The 15,865-nt window shown below is 42.3% G+C and overlaps 1 protein-coding gene across 7 annotated transcripts in view; it reads right to left on the bottom strand.

Annotated features, from left to right (window-relative positions):
• Positions 1-157: 157 nt before the first annotated feature.
• Positions 158-15,865, bottom strand: part of LOC112249124 (ankyrin repeat domain-containing protein 11) — a 144,207-nt gene continuing 128,499 nt past the window's right edge. For 6 of the 7 annotated variants that reach the window (XM_024418783.2, XM_042320949.1, XM_024418782.2 and 3 more), the window contains 5 exons: positions 8,650-15,851; positions 8,352-8,450; positions 7,903-8,070; positions 7,175-7,267; positions 158-7,055 (listed from right to left, as the gene is read on the bottom strand). In XM_024418783.2, the coding sequence (XP_024274551.2) occupies positions 6,870-7,055; positions 7,175-7,267; positions 7,903-8,070; positions 8,352-8,450; positions 8,650-15,851 (7,748 nt within the window). In that variant the 3' untranslated portion in view covers positions 158-6,869. The remainder of the gene's footprint in view (positions 7,056-7,174; positions 7,268-7,902; positions 8,071-8,351; positions 8,451-8,649; positions 15,852-15,865) is intronic. The other variant, XM_024418785.2, reaches the window with a different exon arrangement.

Genomic DNA, 15,865 nt, shown 5'->3' with positions numbered 1-15,865 from the left:
ATTAATAAAAATTAACTGTTGTTAAAGTTCCTCATTTGGCTCAGAAACTGTGCGCGCGTGTTGGCATGGTGCTAAAATAGATGTGCCCATCTCCCGAATGACACAAAGCATATGTAAGAGTGTATGAATGAGGACAAAGTAAAAGCAGAAAACAGGAAATATTTCAAAATTTTATTTACGAACATAATCTCTGAGGAACAACAGCAGTTCTCGCGCTCTCTGTACATGCAACTGTAGAAAATAACAATTTAGAATTTTTCTTATCAGTTTAGTCTTTTTTAATTTTCTCGCCTTTGTTTTTGCAGGAAATCAACACAGCTAGAGGTGAAAGTACTGGATCTTTTACAGCACTGACGATAGCATCAACAAACCCCTTCCCCCATAGCTGCTCCAACAATATGTACACAATTCAACTACATTGTACAAATAAAAAAAAGTGACGTTGTTACATCACCTGCAGCGAACGCACTGTCTCGTTGCTGTTAGAACCCCACATTCTACGCAAGTTTAGACTAGTACAAAGAGGAGGGTGCAAAACGTCCTGGGATATTTATTTACAACTATGTACAATGTCTCCAACGCATTACAGGAGGAAAATTTACACAGCGGAGACCTTTAACTGAAACATACCACAGGTGTCAGAAAGATAATAAATAGGTTATGTCACCATTTAAAGAGTAGTTCTCCATGCTTTATTAGTCATTTCCCATTCTAATGAATCAGCTACTGTCTTGTTCAATAAAGGAAACTAGAAAAAGGCTTGAAATTGTGATTCTATTATGTAAAATAACTATGTCCAGTTAAATATTAAATGAACACTCAGATGGACACAGTAGAGGTAACTTGTTGCAGACTAATGAGGTCACAGGGTAATCTAGGGCATGGCCAAGTGGTTCACAGTAGGGGGGAGAAGGGAATGAGACCGGTGTACATTTCCTAATATAAATGATTCTTCACTGGTGTGGCTTGGAAATAATATTTGGATGTGTGTATGAGACACCGGTGTCTCGACAAAAATCACAGGGGATGTTGTCTTGATCAAACAAATATATAAACATTTTTGAATGAAAAATAATTTGAATGGTTAAAACTATTGCTCTGTATGTTTGCTGCAAGCTTTGAATTCCAAGGTTAGATTTGACACTAATTAGCCATCACAATTTCAAGCCTTTGTGGTTCAATAAATGATGAAATAAAGAAATCAAGGCAGGGCTCAAACCGTTAAGGTGAGAGAGACGAAACCGAAACACACTTGATGTCTTGTAAACAATATTGAGGGTGTGGGGGTGTGGTTACGGTATACATTCTGCTCATAAGAAGTGATTGACATGCCACTGGTGTTTTATGCTTCGTACAGAAGAAAAACCCAAGAGAAAAAGACAACACAACACACTCTGATCTAAAACACAAGAGGATTCTGTTGACAAAACTCCCTCTCCCCCGCAGAAAAAGCACTAAAAAACAAAATCAAATAAAGAAAATTGAGGGCTTAAATCAAACTGCTGAAGTCTACATGACGCTGACTACCTGTGCTATGACATTTATTTATGCGTTTACTGCCTTATGACTAGATTTTCCTCATTCAAAATGTCCAGGACTACAACTAGTCAACTGCCCGTACACTGGAGTAGCAACACCCATTGCACTTGAATAGACACCTCATACACAGCTATGTTGAAAGTGTGTACATAACAAAATGTCACTTGATATTGCCATTAGGATGAATGTGCAGATCACAGACTCAATCTTTTTTAAAATCAGGACCAACCAAAAATAAGGAAACAATCAATTCTCACAAATCAATATTCCAATTGGATAAAAAACATTTTTTTCTTAACTATCACTTTTGCACCATTCTTCCCCCCCTTTGTGTACGAGTTAACTTAGTCTGCTTTTTGGTTCATAATTGTCTAGGCCTTACTCTTAGCATGGTAAACAACACAATAGAGCAAAGTATGATGGCCTACTGAATATGAATCAAACGGAACATTAAAACTTCCTGATACCCCTGACAAATACCTACACTTGGTACACTTGAGAAGCTAAAGTGAAACAAACTACCTGCCTGTTAATATCACCATCCACCAAATCGTTCTGAATAAACTATTATGAAACTTGCTTTTAGAGTGATTAGTCATAAAAAGGATTATTGACTAACAAAAAAGGAATTTGATTAAATGGCTGATTAAAAAAAATCTCATTCATGGGCATGTAAGTCAAACCTAGTTCTTTTAAAATCAAAGAAACAATTGACCACAGAGGAGTATGATCTTTACTTTGGCTCCACCCTTTAAGTATTCGAAGAGCAGCACCTTATACTGTAAAAACTTATCTCCACTACTGTACAAAACTAGATAAATAGAGGGGGTCCATACTTGCGAACATTAGAAAAAGTTTGAGTTTAAACTTTCTCTGTCTCAAAATATGCATCAGCCAATTCAAATCAGTGACATAGTTGTATTTGACAAGGCTACGTTAGCTGTTGCACATTACATAACCTGGCACATTTAGCCCTATGCTAGCCTGACCAGTTGGCAGTGATTATTTCCTGTAACAAATTCCACATCAGCCTATCAAAGATCTGAGACTTCACATCCACCAACCAATGGCATTACTTAATATAGATCAACTTGGCCACCAGAGGAATATTTTAAGCTTCCAAATTCAAGGTTTACATTTGTTCAACTTGGTCTGTAAAGTATAGCGTCCCAATATTGCATGACACATCCTTGACTATGCTGCTACTAACGTTGGACAAAATTCAAAAGGCATGTTTTCGCATATATGACAAAATCACAAGTTTATGCTTATCCGTTTCACACACATCGATGTGCTAAAAATATAAAAGGGTCATTTAAGTTTATCGTACATTGGCCCAAAAAAGTCACACCGTTATGGTCTTGTCAAATAGCCGTCATGTACCCCTACTACCATCGCAGCGAGGAGTCATATGCTGCTAAGGCAATTAGAGGCCCCTTCATGTCAAGCTTTTTTGTTGAAGATCCAATGGCAACATTTTTCTCTCAATATCTGTGTATCAATTAAGTACCCTACTGTGATTGTCAAAAATAAATAGCTTCTCCAGCAAGAACTTTGATAGGACTGTCTGGGAGTGGTCAGAGGGGCCTTATGGGAGGGATGCGTCACCTGAAAACAAAATTATTGGCAGAGAGGAGGGCAAACTCTGTTATTGGTCTATTACACTTACATTCACCAGGCAGCCGAAAAAAAACACCCAGCCAAACCAGCTGATATTTCAAACAGCTCTTACACTAAAAGTGCATTATAATTTTGATCATATCTGTATTCCAACCTGTGTGGAAATATATAGAAAGCAATGGAAAAAAACTTTACTAGTGGTCCTCAAAGCTCGATTCAAATAACTAATATGTGATGATGTGGATGATTTTTATAATGCATATAAAATGTTGTAGCCTAAATAAGAAAATAAGTGGTGATTCTGGTCTAACAGTAAAGTTATACTATGCTATTATATTTGGTATGTTAGGCCTATGTAGAATACGAATGAATCATTAAGTGATCTTGCGAGACATTGATTCAGCTTTGATCTAAACTTCATTCAAATTCTTAAGTCTATTGACGTACCTGTGCAACAAATCTAATTAACCTAAAAAAAATCCCAATAAAAATCTGTCAATTTAAGCTAGAGATATGTTGTTTTGCATGGGATGCATCTCAATCCACCACATCCACCCATGTCGGCCTTCCGTATCTGCTGTGGAAAGTGGCAGAGCTGTTTGTCAGACCAAGAGACATTTTGAAAATCAGTCTTCTCACGAAAATGTCTGTAGCTTCCAAACGGTTGGCCTACAAACTAATATGACCACACTATGGGAAGATGAGACTATTAAGAACACAATGGGGTTTTAGTTTTGCTCTACAACCCCCACAACTGTCACGGGACATGTAACCCAGTATCGGTAATTCAAATTTAATTAGAATTATGGAGGTAGTTTTGTGCCAAAAAAAGGGGTTAAATATGTGTCACCCCAAAAAATATATACACTTTTCCTGATCTCCCAGATATAAGACAGAGTTTGGGCAAAACCTTAATCCTTATGATTGACTTTTTTTTTTTTTACACCGTCTGTTTTTCCATTTACGAATCAGTTACTCAATTAGTTTCTATAGCATAGTAGTAAAGCCCAAATTCAATATTTTATCATACCTAGTGGGGTCCTAAAATTCTAAATCAAATAGATAAATAATCCACGGTATGACCATTTTAAAACAATTCCATATGTTAAACTCCCCTCACCTCCAAAGGCTTTGAGGTTTAACAAGCACCATTCTGAGAAGTGGCAGACAGTTGCAAATGACCAGGAGCCAGGCTCACTACATTGAGCTATTCGTACGGTTGAAACTTCATGTGTGTTTTTTAAAACTTTGATTAGCAGATGGTACCGGTTGACATCTGTTAAGGATGCTCTCATGGAAAAGGGTTCTAATTGCATCCAAGTCAAGATTTGAAATTGGCTGATGTAGAATGTGTAACCTGACATAATCACTGCCTTCAGGCCAGGTTAGCATAGGGCTAAATGTGTCAGGTTATGTAATGGGAACAGCTAACATGGAGCATTTTATCACATGCAACTACGTCAAAGATTTGAATTGGCAGATGTGCATTTTGAGACAAACATTTTTACTTACAAAAATACATCTTATATGCGCTAGTATGGACCCAGGGAGTTTGGAAGCGAACACATCCCATAATTAAAGCAAGAATTCATTTTTAAAACCAATATGGACTGTGGCCTGTATCTTGTGGGTAAACAGCTTTGCTAAAAATTAAGATTCTAAACATTTCTTTAGTTAAGTAGTTTTAGGTGGTATACGGTAGAGATCAAGAACAACAATGCCAATCTGATGTGGCCTGAAAAACAGTTAACCTGTAAATGATGCCTATGACAGTGACATTCAAAAAGGGAAGTTAAGGATTTCAAATACTGAGTTGGCTGTCAGATCCCAAGTCTTGTGGCCTGAAAGTTCTCCAACGTCATGACGAATATTATTCCTAAAGACCCAAACATACAATTAAAGTCCAATTAAATGGGTAGATGAAATTTCAAAAAATAAAGACAAAAATAAAATCCCATCCAGAATGAGAAAATAATGTGATGGTTTTGCTTGTTAGTGGCATTTCTTTCTTGACCAATCCAGATGTACCCTTGTTTGACTTGCCAAACACGGAGTAAATAAAAATATTCACTGTAAAAAGGCATTTTCTTGGTTTAGATTTTTTTCAGATATAATTGTGTAATAAAGCAATGACTAATATAACTATTCTATTCTTTAAATAATTTTATAACCATTTTGCTACATCTGAGGACTATAGTTGTGGCCCTTAGTTTGGGCATTGTTCAATACGGTGGGGTTTTGTACTACCTATGTACGTTGTGGTGATTCCAACACAGGTAACTTATTTTGACCAGCCCTGGACAAAACCTATAGATGGGAACGTTACAACTGTGCACTGGAGTCTTTAAAATACTGACAACGTGTGCACATTTTGGCCCATGGGTATGAGGGGGAAAGTGCTGCCCGAAAGTGAACTGTACATACAAAGATCATTTTTATTCATTTATTTTTTTACACTTAACTGAGTGATGTTACAGTACATACGTTATTTACAACTGTGCAGTAATGTGTGGCAAAATAAATTATCTAGAAGGCAGCAAGAATACATTGGTTAACGAATATAAAAACTGTACATAATTTACGGAATACAATTTTTTTTCAGTTTTCTTTTTTCCCATTAAACTAATATTGGCTCTGTAGTGTTTCAAGTCACTTCCTCAGAAACAATTAAATGCCCAAGTAAAGAAAGACAAAAAGAAGAATATTCTCCTCTAAACCACCATCTGTTTAGTCTTGAATCGCAACATTCTTGAATTATTCTTTTATCCTGTTTTTCCATTTGCAGTCATAGTTGCAGGTGAACAGGTATGTGTGTTCTACCTATCTTGGCAGAGTGTCAGAGGCTGGTTCTTCCTGCATGCAGAACCAGGTGACCAGACTCTAGTGGGGATACTCCGGTTCATCCCCATTCTCTGCCTCACTCCTCTGCCCAGGCCATGAGGCGGAAGATGCCGCCTCTTCCCCTCCGACATTAACCCCCGACACACTATGGACCCTTGGCTGTACTCTGCTCCGGGGCAGGATGCTGGTTCTACCGGGTGTGGTGGTGGGCTGTGGACAGAGGGGACTGAAGCTCTCTGAGTGTGGCCTTATGGTCCCGACCAGAGAGACAGCGTCCACACAGACCCTCCTGTCCTTTCAACAGGAAGAGGCTGGAGGTCCCGCAGATATTACTTGTTGCACCACCATATCGCGCATGCATGCCCTTCTGGCCATGTGCTGCGTTCTCAAGGCTCACCTGGAGCTCTGTGTCCACTGTGGTGCCTCCTTCTCATCCACCAGGAGATGATCCAGAATGGTGGGAGGGCTCCTCTCCAGCGTTCCTTTGTTGTTTGATTTTACGGGGACCAAAAAATTCAGAAAAATATTTCTATATCATATCCCCTATTCTCTGTCCAAACATCACCTAAAAGGGAGGTGGTGTTGGGTGTTTCAAAGCAAAGCCGTTTTCTGCTTTTTATATTCTGAACAAAAGCATAAAAACTTGAGGGATGAAAGTGCAAGTTGTGTTTTTCCCCGGTAAAAAGATGCTTCCTCCTCTCATGGAAGGGAATCATTAGCAAGTTTTTTTTTCTTTGAATTTTTTCTATATAATATATAGGTTTTATTCCTCTTCAAACCGGCTAGCCCTTACCATACGTTCTGTTTGATGTCTCTTTGATAAGTGATGATATTTGACCTCTAACTCTGTGAACGAGTGCATGTTTCTGTCACGCGGGCAACAGCACAAAGTCATCGTTGACGTCAACCATTGGCACGTAGAAGGAGGGGACTTCGTTGACGCACAGAGACTTGTGTACAGCAGGGTCCAGCTCCTGCACCTTCAGTTGCCACTCCATCCTCTGCACCGCGTTCAGGGCAGCTGCCTCATGCTGCTGCCGCATTAACAGACACGTCTGAGAAGAGAGAGAGGCCATTATGAACCAGCAGAAATACAACTGCCATACACAGATAGCCCGCATTTCAACCACATAGCAAATGTGCCGTAAAAGATGAAGTACAGTCATATCGTTACCTTCATGCGGTCATATTTGTCATCCACGTCTTGGATCCAGGAAATGAACTGGCGAGCGTTGAAGCGATCTCTCACTGACTTGTTCTCATCACCCTGAGTTAAAGACGACAAGAATGTCAGATTTGATTTTTTATATGTACACTACCGTTCAAAAGTTTGGGGTCACTTAGAAATGTCTTTGTTTTTGAAAGAAAAGCACATTTGTTGTCCATTAAAATAGCATCAAATTGATCAGAAATATAGTGTAGACATTGTTAAATGACCAAACAGGATAAAAGAATAATTCAAGAATGTTGCGATTCAATATTCTTGTCATTGCTTCTTTAATCAGAACAGTTTCAGCTGTGCTAATATAATTGCAAAAAGGTTTGCTAATGATTAATTAACCTTTTAAATTGATAAACTTGGATTGGCTAACACAACGTGCCATTGGAACACAGGAGTGATGGTTGCTGATAATGGGCCTCTGAACGCCTATGTAGATATTCCATTAAAAATCAGCCATTTCCAGCTACAAGTCATTTACAACATTAACAATGTCTACACTGTATTTCTGATCAATTTGATGTTATTTCAGACAAAAAAGTAGCTTTTCTTTCAAAAACAAGCACATTTCTAAGTGACCCCGAACTTTTGAGTGGTAGTGTATATAAAATATTAAGAGTAATTGGAAGAGCTGACTAAACAAATTCCGTGTGAATGGCCCTGTCTGTCAACTTTTTGCCCACCTTTTTAACCACCCACAGACGCACCTGACTCTCTGTTGGCATGTTGTACACCTCAGAGTCCAGTAACATTGTGCAGGCACTGAATGGGACGGCCTGATTTGCTATCGTCCTTGCCGCTCTGCAATGGACCCGCAGTACTTCTTGCTCACATGAGACAATAAGCTTTTCCTGGAAGGAGAGATATAGAAAGTCAATACAATAAGACTGGAGAGAGGGGAGACAGACTGGACTTTTAACTTTACTTTACGCAAAGTGATAAGGTTCATGTGAAATGTCACAATTTTTTTTACGATTGCTTGGTTGGAGAAATGCCTATTGCAGTTTGGATTTCTATTACATAGCAGCTTTGAACATTCATCAAAGGATTGCTCAAAGCACTCCTTCTCACTGCGACTTCATAAGTGAGATGGATAGATATTTGGGAGGGTTCAGTGAGCCCGTGTTCTTACCCTCTCTATGCTGTGCTGCAGTCTCAGCTTCCCCCTCACGGTCTCCTGCTGTCTAAAGAGCTCCTTCAGGGGCTCCGATAACGATGGAGGTGGAGCAATCTGAGAAACCATAGCAATGATTTGAGATTATGATGTAACCAACCTTTCCATTGCAACAAAGTTCAAACTTTTGTTGTAAATGTGCTGTGCGGTTATTATAGGTTACAGAACGCAGTTACTTGACGTGTATTATTGTAATGAAATCAAATCTATGAATCAACAGAAGTGTGAACATTTGTAGGGGAAGGGAGGTACTCACCACTGGGATGTGCAGCTTGCTGAGAGGCTTGCCATCCAGCAGGTAGGAGCCTGTGTAGGTCACATACTCTGCATAGCACTGAGGGGCCTGTGGTGTGATGTAGCACAAGATCTTCCTCTTCTCCTCAATTTTTTTCCTTATCTGCAGGTATTCGAAGTATGGGTTAGAGCGGTCACTGTGGTAGGGTTCTATGTCATCCAGTTTGATGGCATTGACAATGACAGCCAGCGTCTGTTGAATCATCTCCCTGGTCTGCTGCATGGCTGTGTTGACCAGCTGAACCTGCGGTTTCGGGAACTTCCTCTTGCGTGGATGCTGCGTCTGGGATTCCTCTTCCTCCACAGGCCGCCCTTTAGTTTTGCTGACCACTACAGGAGGCGGCGGCGGAGGAGTCGGGGTAATGGTTGGTGTGGTGGAGATGGTGGTGACAAGTTCCTTTTCTTTCTCCAGAACAACAAAGGGGACAAAGGTAGGGGTGGGGATAGGGGTGGTTGTGGTTACAGCCATGCTCATGGTGACAGGGGTAGGGGCAGATGGAGGTATCACGCTAGAAGGTATAATGCTGGTGATTGTACTCTCTGCTACTACTCTACTACTCGGCTTTTTTGTGGTGGTGGTATTCTCCTGTTTTGCCAGCATCTGGGCCCTGTTTCTGGTCATCCTCTGTGGGAACTCCTCCACCTTCTTGGGAAGGTCAGTTGACAACGTTGTCAGAGTGACCGTGAGCTTAGACGTGGTCTCAAGAGCCTCCGAAACATGGACTGTTCCAGAAATCGTGACAGCAACTGGCAGAGGAACTGAGGGGACAGGACTGCCAGTTGGCCCAACAAAGGGATCTGATACCTGCCCACTTTGTTCTGGTTTAACAGTTGTCAAGGAGTCCATACATGGAGTAATTACAACTGATAAAGCCTCGGTCAGTGACATCTGCTTGTGAAGCTGGGTATTGTTTGTATCAACAGCTGAGAACATGTTTCCATCGCTCTCATCAGTCTCTTCATATGTGGCTCTGTTTTCAAAGATCTGTGTTTTCACTAAGTTAATTTCAGGGACATTCTGAGGCTCAGACTCAAATTCTGGTTGGAAATTGTGTTTTGGTGAGGGCACAACCAAATCATGCAAAGAATCATTGAGTGTTAGGACCTCGGGAGGGCACAAGGGTTTGGCCAGGATAGGCAGGTCAACCTCCATAAGCTCTTCGCCCTCTATTGTTTCAATAGCAGGAGGCCTTATATGAGCAGATGGAGGCTTGTAGTCGGCTGGCTCTGCATCTCTGACGTCAAGCTCTGGCATCTCCTTGTCTGGCAGGGAGGTCGGGAGGGAGAGAGAAGGGAGGTCAGGTAGAGAGAAAGGGCCAAGATCATCCAGCTCATCCACTGTAGCTGAGAATGGGTCTGTCCAGGGCACCACTGGCTCGTTGCTTACTGCTAGAGGCATATGGCTCTCAGAAGTAAAGCCATGGGAGTTTTGTCTGCCATCTTGTACTGCACAAGAAAGCTCTGAGTCCATCTGGTGATTATCCTCCAAGTTTGGCTTGCAGTCTGTGAAGAAAGACTCTAACCTTGTGGAGGATGAGGTGGTTGTCAAGTAGTTTGGTTCCAATTCCATGGGTGTCATTTCAGGTCTTGCTGGAGAAATTGGAATGTCCTCCACAGCCTCTTTTTGCTCGTCAAAGTCAGGGTCAGGCACATAAGACCTGTAAGCAGCATATGGAGGGGTCACTGATGGATGGCCAGGTATGGCAGTAATGTGCTGCAAATCACTGTCTGAATGTGAGAAGGGGCTGGTTATCTTGGAGACAGCTGCCTCTATTTCCCCATAAGTCCTTTGAGGAGATTTCAAAATCTCAGAGTTCCAGCTGATGGTATGATCACTGGAGTTCGCCAACTGGTTGGGTGGTGGATGTGGGGGAGTCAACTGATGCACCTCTGTAACTCTTCTGTCTGGAGATTCAGCCCAGCTCTTCCTCAAAGGCTCTTCAACTCTTGGAGGAGAGAATGAGCAGACGTCCCTGGTCTCCTCAGCCGCATGATGATCAGAATCTGTTGGTTCGTCAAGATCCCCTTCCTCCTCCTCTTCTTCTTCTTCCTCCCCCTCTTCATAGTCCTCTTCTTCCTCCTCCTCCTCCACAACAGGGGGCAGATACTCACTGCCACTGACTGGGTCAGAGGGAACAAGACTGTGCTCACTTTGATGAGGCTCAGAAAGGTCATCAATATCCAGGGGAGGAAGAGCAGCAGGTGCAGGGGTGGGTGGAGCAGCAATGTCCAGACACGGCTCCTGGGGGTCAGGTCTGTGGACTGGCGTTGAGGGCTTCATCAGGAAGTTGTTGTAGACACTCTCAGGTAGGTGTTCACAGGTCTCTGTGCCAGCCATTGCTGTGGTGGCCCCATCTAGTGCAGGTTCGGCAAGTTCCAGCCCGGGAGACAGCATTCTAATAGGTGAGAAGTAAGGAGGAGACAGACATTCAAGTCTCTCCACTGATGCTGCCTTGTCTTCTGGAGGCTGGGAGGCTGCCAAGTCAAACTCAGAGGCGTCTGGCAAAATGTGTTGTAGAAACTTGCCAGCTTCAGCTTTGAACTCCTCTTCCAGGGGTCTTCTAACATCAGACGAAGCCGATCGACTGACAAGGGGCAACTGGAGATTCTTAGCCGGAGTTATACAAGTCCCTTCTTGGAAGGTGTGTGATGAGTTGGAGTACCTGTCAAAGAAGGATGGTGAGCAGGCATTCATAGACATGGCCATGGCTGATGAGTTCTGACAATCTAACCCATCAAACATTATATCAGGGTAGTCCTCTGCACTGCAGGATGGAGTCCGTGGCGTCTGCATGATTTCCTCATAGCTGGGACAAGAGATAACAGATGTGGGGGTGGGAACACCCGTTGGTCTATTCTGATCTTGCCTAGGTGAGGCAGGGAGATTTTCTTTCATCTGATGGCCTGCAAGCCAGTCCTTTGAATTTTGAGTGTCAATGGGTTGTGGCTTTCTTTCCGGAGACATCATTTGGGCTGGGAGACCAATATCTTTGAGTTTCTTCTCTTTCAATGCAGATTCTAAACTATTTGATTTTTTGGATGATAGTTCATTGCGATTTTTCTTTATTTCCTCAGTGGACTTCGTTTTATCCCTAAGTTTGGGATCCCCTGATCTGTGTCTTAGTTTCTCCATCTGCTTCATCCTCTCCTTATGCTTCTTATGGCGTTCTTCAATCTCCTGGTCTTTTAAACCTAACATTTGCCCAAAGCTGGTTAATCTGAGATCCCCATCAACCAGAAGCTTTGAACGTGGACGGTTGTCTTTGCGAGCTGTCTCTTTAGACTGAATTACTTTTTCATTTTCTTCTTTAACCTTGGACTTAACATGGTCCACCCTACTGTCTTTGTCCAAAGAGTCTCGATTTCTTTCTTTTTTCACATCAAATTTGGGACTGTCTTCCTTTGATCTTTCCTTCAAATTGGTAATTTGAGGACTCTCTTTCATTCCACATTTAATCTCCTCCTTGGAGTGTTTAAGGGATCCAAAGCCATCCGTGTACTTGTGCTTCTCGTCTTTGACTTTCTCCTTATGTTTCTCTTTTTTCTTTTTGTCCTTGATCTTATCACTGATGACAGTACTCAGTTTGTCTTTGTCAGCTTTTTTAGACATCTCCTTTTCAAACTCCAATGTCTTATCAAATTCATCTTTATCACCCTTAGACCCAAATGGAAATGTGTAAGGGTCCGCTTCTAATGGCATAGGCTCTTTCTCGAAGGGCAGACTTTCTCTGCGTCCATAGGATTCTCTTATTTCCTCGATCTTGTCTTGTTTATCCCCCTTTTCCTTCTTGACTTTGTCCTTCTCCTTGTCGTGACTCTTTTTGGACGACGATGAAGATGAATGCCGGTGCCTCTCTTTCTCTCTGAACTTGTCTTGAGGATTAGATATGGAGAGTGAGTCTCGTCTCTCATCAGTAATGTCTGGAAGGCTGATGTTGGAGGAATCATAGTAGCTGCTGAGCACTGGCTCATGACCCTGATCAGTGAAGCTGTCTGAGGATAACTCACTGTTCTTGTCATTGGAGTCATCCTTGTAGTCATTCATGGCCTCTTCCTCCAGCTTCTCCAAGAGCGACTTTTCATTTTCCCCACTCCCCTTTGAGGGCTTTCTGTCGTTAACATGATCTTGCTTGTCTTTATATTTACTCTTGGTCTTTTCCTCATTGGCGTCCCTCTTGTCCAGCAGCTTCTGCTTGTTTTTCTTCTCTTGGTTTGAGTCCACAGACATTCTGTCTTTGCGTTCCTTGTGTTTGGCATCAACATAATCCTTATCTTTCTTGTGTTTCTCCAAGGAACCCTTCCTCTCTTTCCCCATATCAAATATGGTCTTGTCTTTTTTCTTGTGGTCTTTTTCTTTCTGTTTTTCTGTTGTGTGTTTGGCCTCAGCAGAATATTTCCTGGGTTTTTCCGTTTGGAAGTGATCAAGCTCATCCCTGTCAGATGTGGAGTCTTTCCTGTGAGAATCGGACAACCCAAGGGAATCACTTAACTTGGCCACACCCCCATTGTAATTGTCTTCTTCATCCTCACTTTCATCTGTGAAAATGTCTGCTATCTTGTACCATGTTTTCTCAGGTTTAACTTTCTCAGGTTTCCTTTCCTCCTTCTTCACCTCAAGGACATCTTTATCCCGGTCAGCATGCTTGTCCTGTGAAGCTTTTTCTTTCTTGTCCTTAGTTTGTTCTGAAGACACCTTCCTGTCCTTGTCTTTGTGTTTGTCTTTAGCTCCCTCCTTCTTGTCTTTAGAGCCTCTGTCTGTGTCCTTTTCTTTCAGAAGCTTCTCAGTTGAGGTCTTCTCAGGCTTCTCCTTGTCCTGTTCTATGGATCGGTCTTTAGGCTTTTCCTTGTGTTTGTCAGCTTTTGTCTTTTCTCTCTTTTCCACCCCATCTCCCTTTCTCTCCTTCTCTTTTCCAGAGTGGTTCCTCTCTCTAATTTCACATGGTTTGCTGACAGTTTCAATTTCTTTGACGGAGGCATCGTTCCCATAATCGTCTCTTATGGACTCCTGTTTGATTTTCAAGTCCTTTCTTTCTTTAGTGAACTCATAGGAATCTTTTCGGTCTCTACTGCTGTCCGTGGAGTCCTTCTCTTTCTTCTCTTTGACAGTATCTGCAGATTCCTTTCGCTTCTTCTCCTTTTCCACAGAGTGGCTGGAGTTGAGTTTCTGTTTTTCGGTCAAATCCTTTTTCTTGTCACAGATTCTTTCTGAAGAGTCTCTCTCTTTCTTCTTGGAGGTAGGCTCTTTCTCTGACCGTTTGTCATTATGATCTAATTTCTTGTCTTTGATTTTGTTCTCCTTCCTCCGGTCTCTGCTCTCTATTTTTTCAGTCTCAACGATCAGCTTTACAGTGTTGCTTGCTTTATATTCTTTGTAGTCCTTCACAGGAGGAGCATCCCAGCTGTCATCTCCATATAGGTCGCAGTCAGAGGAAAGGTCTGACGCCCATCGGTCGTGGTGGTCGTCTGAGGCACTGAGCTTGGTGTCTTCTAGGTTTAAGAAACGGTTACTGACATCATAGACTTCATAATCAGGCTCTTCCTTCAGAACCTTTTCTTTCTTAGATTTTTCCTTCTCCTCCCTGGCATTTTTCTCCTTATCCACCTTAATATGTTTTTCTTCTTTTTGCTCACTGCTCTTCCTGTCTGGTTTAGATGACTTGTCCTTTGACTTTTTCTTCTTCTCCTCTTTATGAGTCTTTTGTTGTTTCTCCTCCTTGGGCTTCTCTTTTTCCTTGAGGCTCTTTTCTTTTTCAGTTTTCAAGGGCTTTTCCCTCTCCTCCTTGCTAGGTTTCTCCTTGGTGGACTCTTTTGTTTTCTTGGATTTCTCCTCCTTAGCAGTTCTTTGCACCTCTTTTCCAGAAGACCAGTCTCTGTCCTCAGATTTGCCCTTCGACAACCTGTCCTCCTTTTTCAAATGCTCTTTTTCATGTTTAGAGAGCTTGACCTTGCTTTCAGCTGGAGACTCAGTCTCAACAAGGAGTGACTTCTGCCTTGAATCATCAAAATCAAAGGAGAAGCTTTTAACAAATTTCTCATTCATGTCTTGATTGAGCACTAAACTGGGAGCCTTTTCTTTCGCTTTGTTTTTGTGCTTGTGTTTGACTTTATGCTTTTTCAACACTTTGCCATCTTTATCCGTTTTGGAGACAGTACTGTCTGTGTTGGAGTTCTTGTGAAAGTCAGAGTTCTTTTTGTCTAGTGCATTGGTGTGCACATTGTTTTTCTTTCTGTTTTCCTGTGCTTTCTTTCTCACCTGTTTCACTGACTCGACACTCGAGTCGGCAGAGGAGTAGTCCGACTCACTGGAAAGCCTTGTTCTAACCGAGTCAGAGAGAGAGCTTACATCTGACCATACAGGAGATGACACAGTCTTCCAGCCGTCTGTCCTCCACTGCTTTGGGTTATGCTCTGTCAGCGAGGGTGTCAGTTTCTGAGAGCTCATGCTTCCATGAGAAGAGGAAGAAGAGGATGCAGAGTGAGTACTGAACTCAGAGGATTCTTTTAGGCTCATTGTGGAGTCCTTTATACAGTTCGAGTTCTTCATAGAGCCTTCATCATCCTCACTCCCTATGTCCCCACAATCAGAGTCAGAAGTGCAGAATTTGTCATTGACTTTACCAAATCTGACCTCCTTACTGACATTTTTTGTCTCCTTCTTCCTCTTCTTCTTAACTTTAGTCTTCTCTTTCTGCTGCTTAGAGCTCAGTGTAGCAGAGTCCCGGGCCTTGGTATTAGTAGGTGGCGCTGGTTGCCGTGGTGTGGGCATAGGTGTGAAACACAACGTCCCATCATCCTCGTCTGAGCTGTCAGAGAGAATCCGTCTAACAGCCTTCTTTGGTGTGAGCGAGTTGCTTTTGGAATAGGTTTTGACCACCTCCCCCTTCGGTACTGAAATTAAACCGCCAGCCTTGGTGACACTGGGAGACTCCTTGCGGAACTCTTTCTTGAGCAAGTGCTTGTCGTCCACCGGAGGGACGCGCTCTTCCTCATCATCCTCGTCAAACTCATACTCGTCCTTGACGGGGGTGGTTGTTGTGGATAGGGGCTGATCCAGCCCTTTCTTCCCTTTCAGCTTCAGGCCCTTCTCAAACTCCGAGTCTGTGTTATTTCCATCCACCGAACTGGATGGGGCAAACGATGGGGCATCTTCTTCCTCTGAAGATTCTGGAAAAAAAACA

This window comes from Oncorhynchus tshawytscha, linkage group LG04 (assembly GCF_018296145.1).
Source record: "Oncorhynchus tshawytscha isolate Ot180627B linkage group LG04, Otsh_v2.0, whole genome shotgun sequence".
Taxonomy (NCBI): domain Eukaryota; kingdom Metazoa; phylum Chordata; class Actinopteri; order Salmoniformes; family Salmonidae; genus Oncorhynchus; species Oncorhynchus tshawytscha.
Note: the sequence above shows the minus strand (reverse complement) of the source record. Positions and strands in the feature narration are given on the sequence as shown.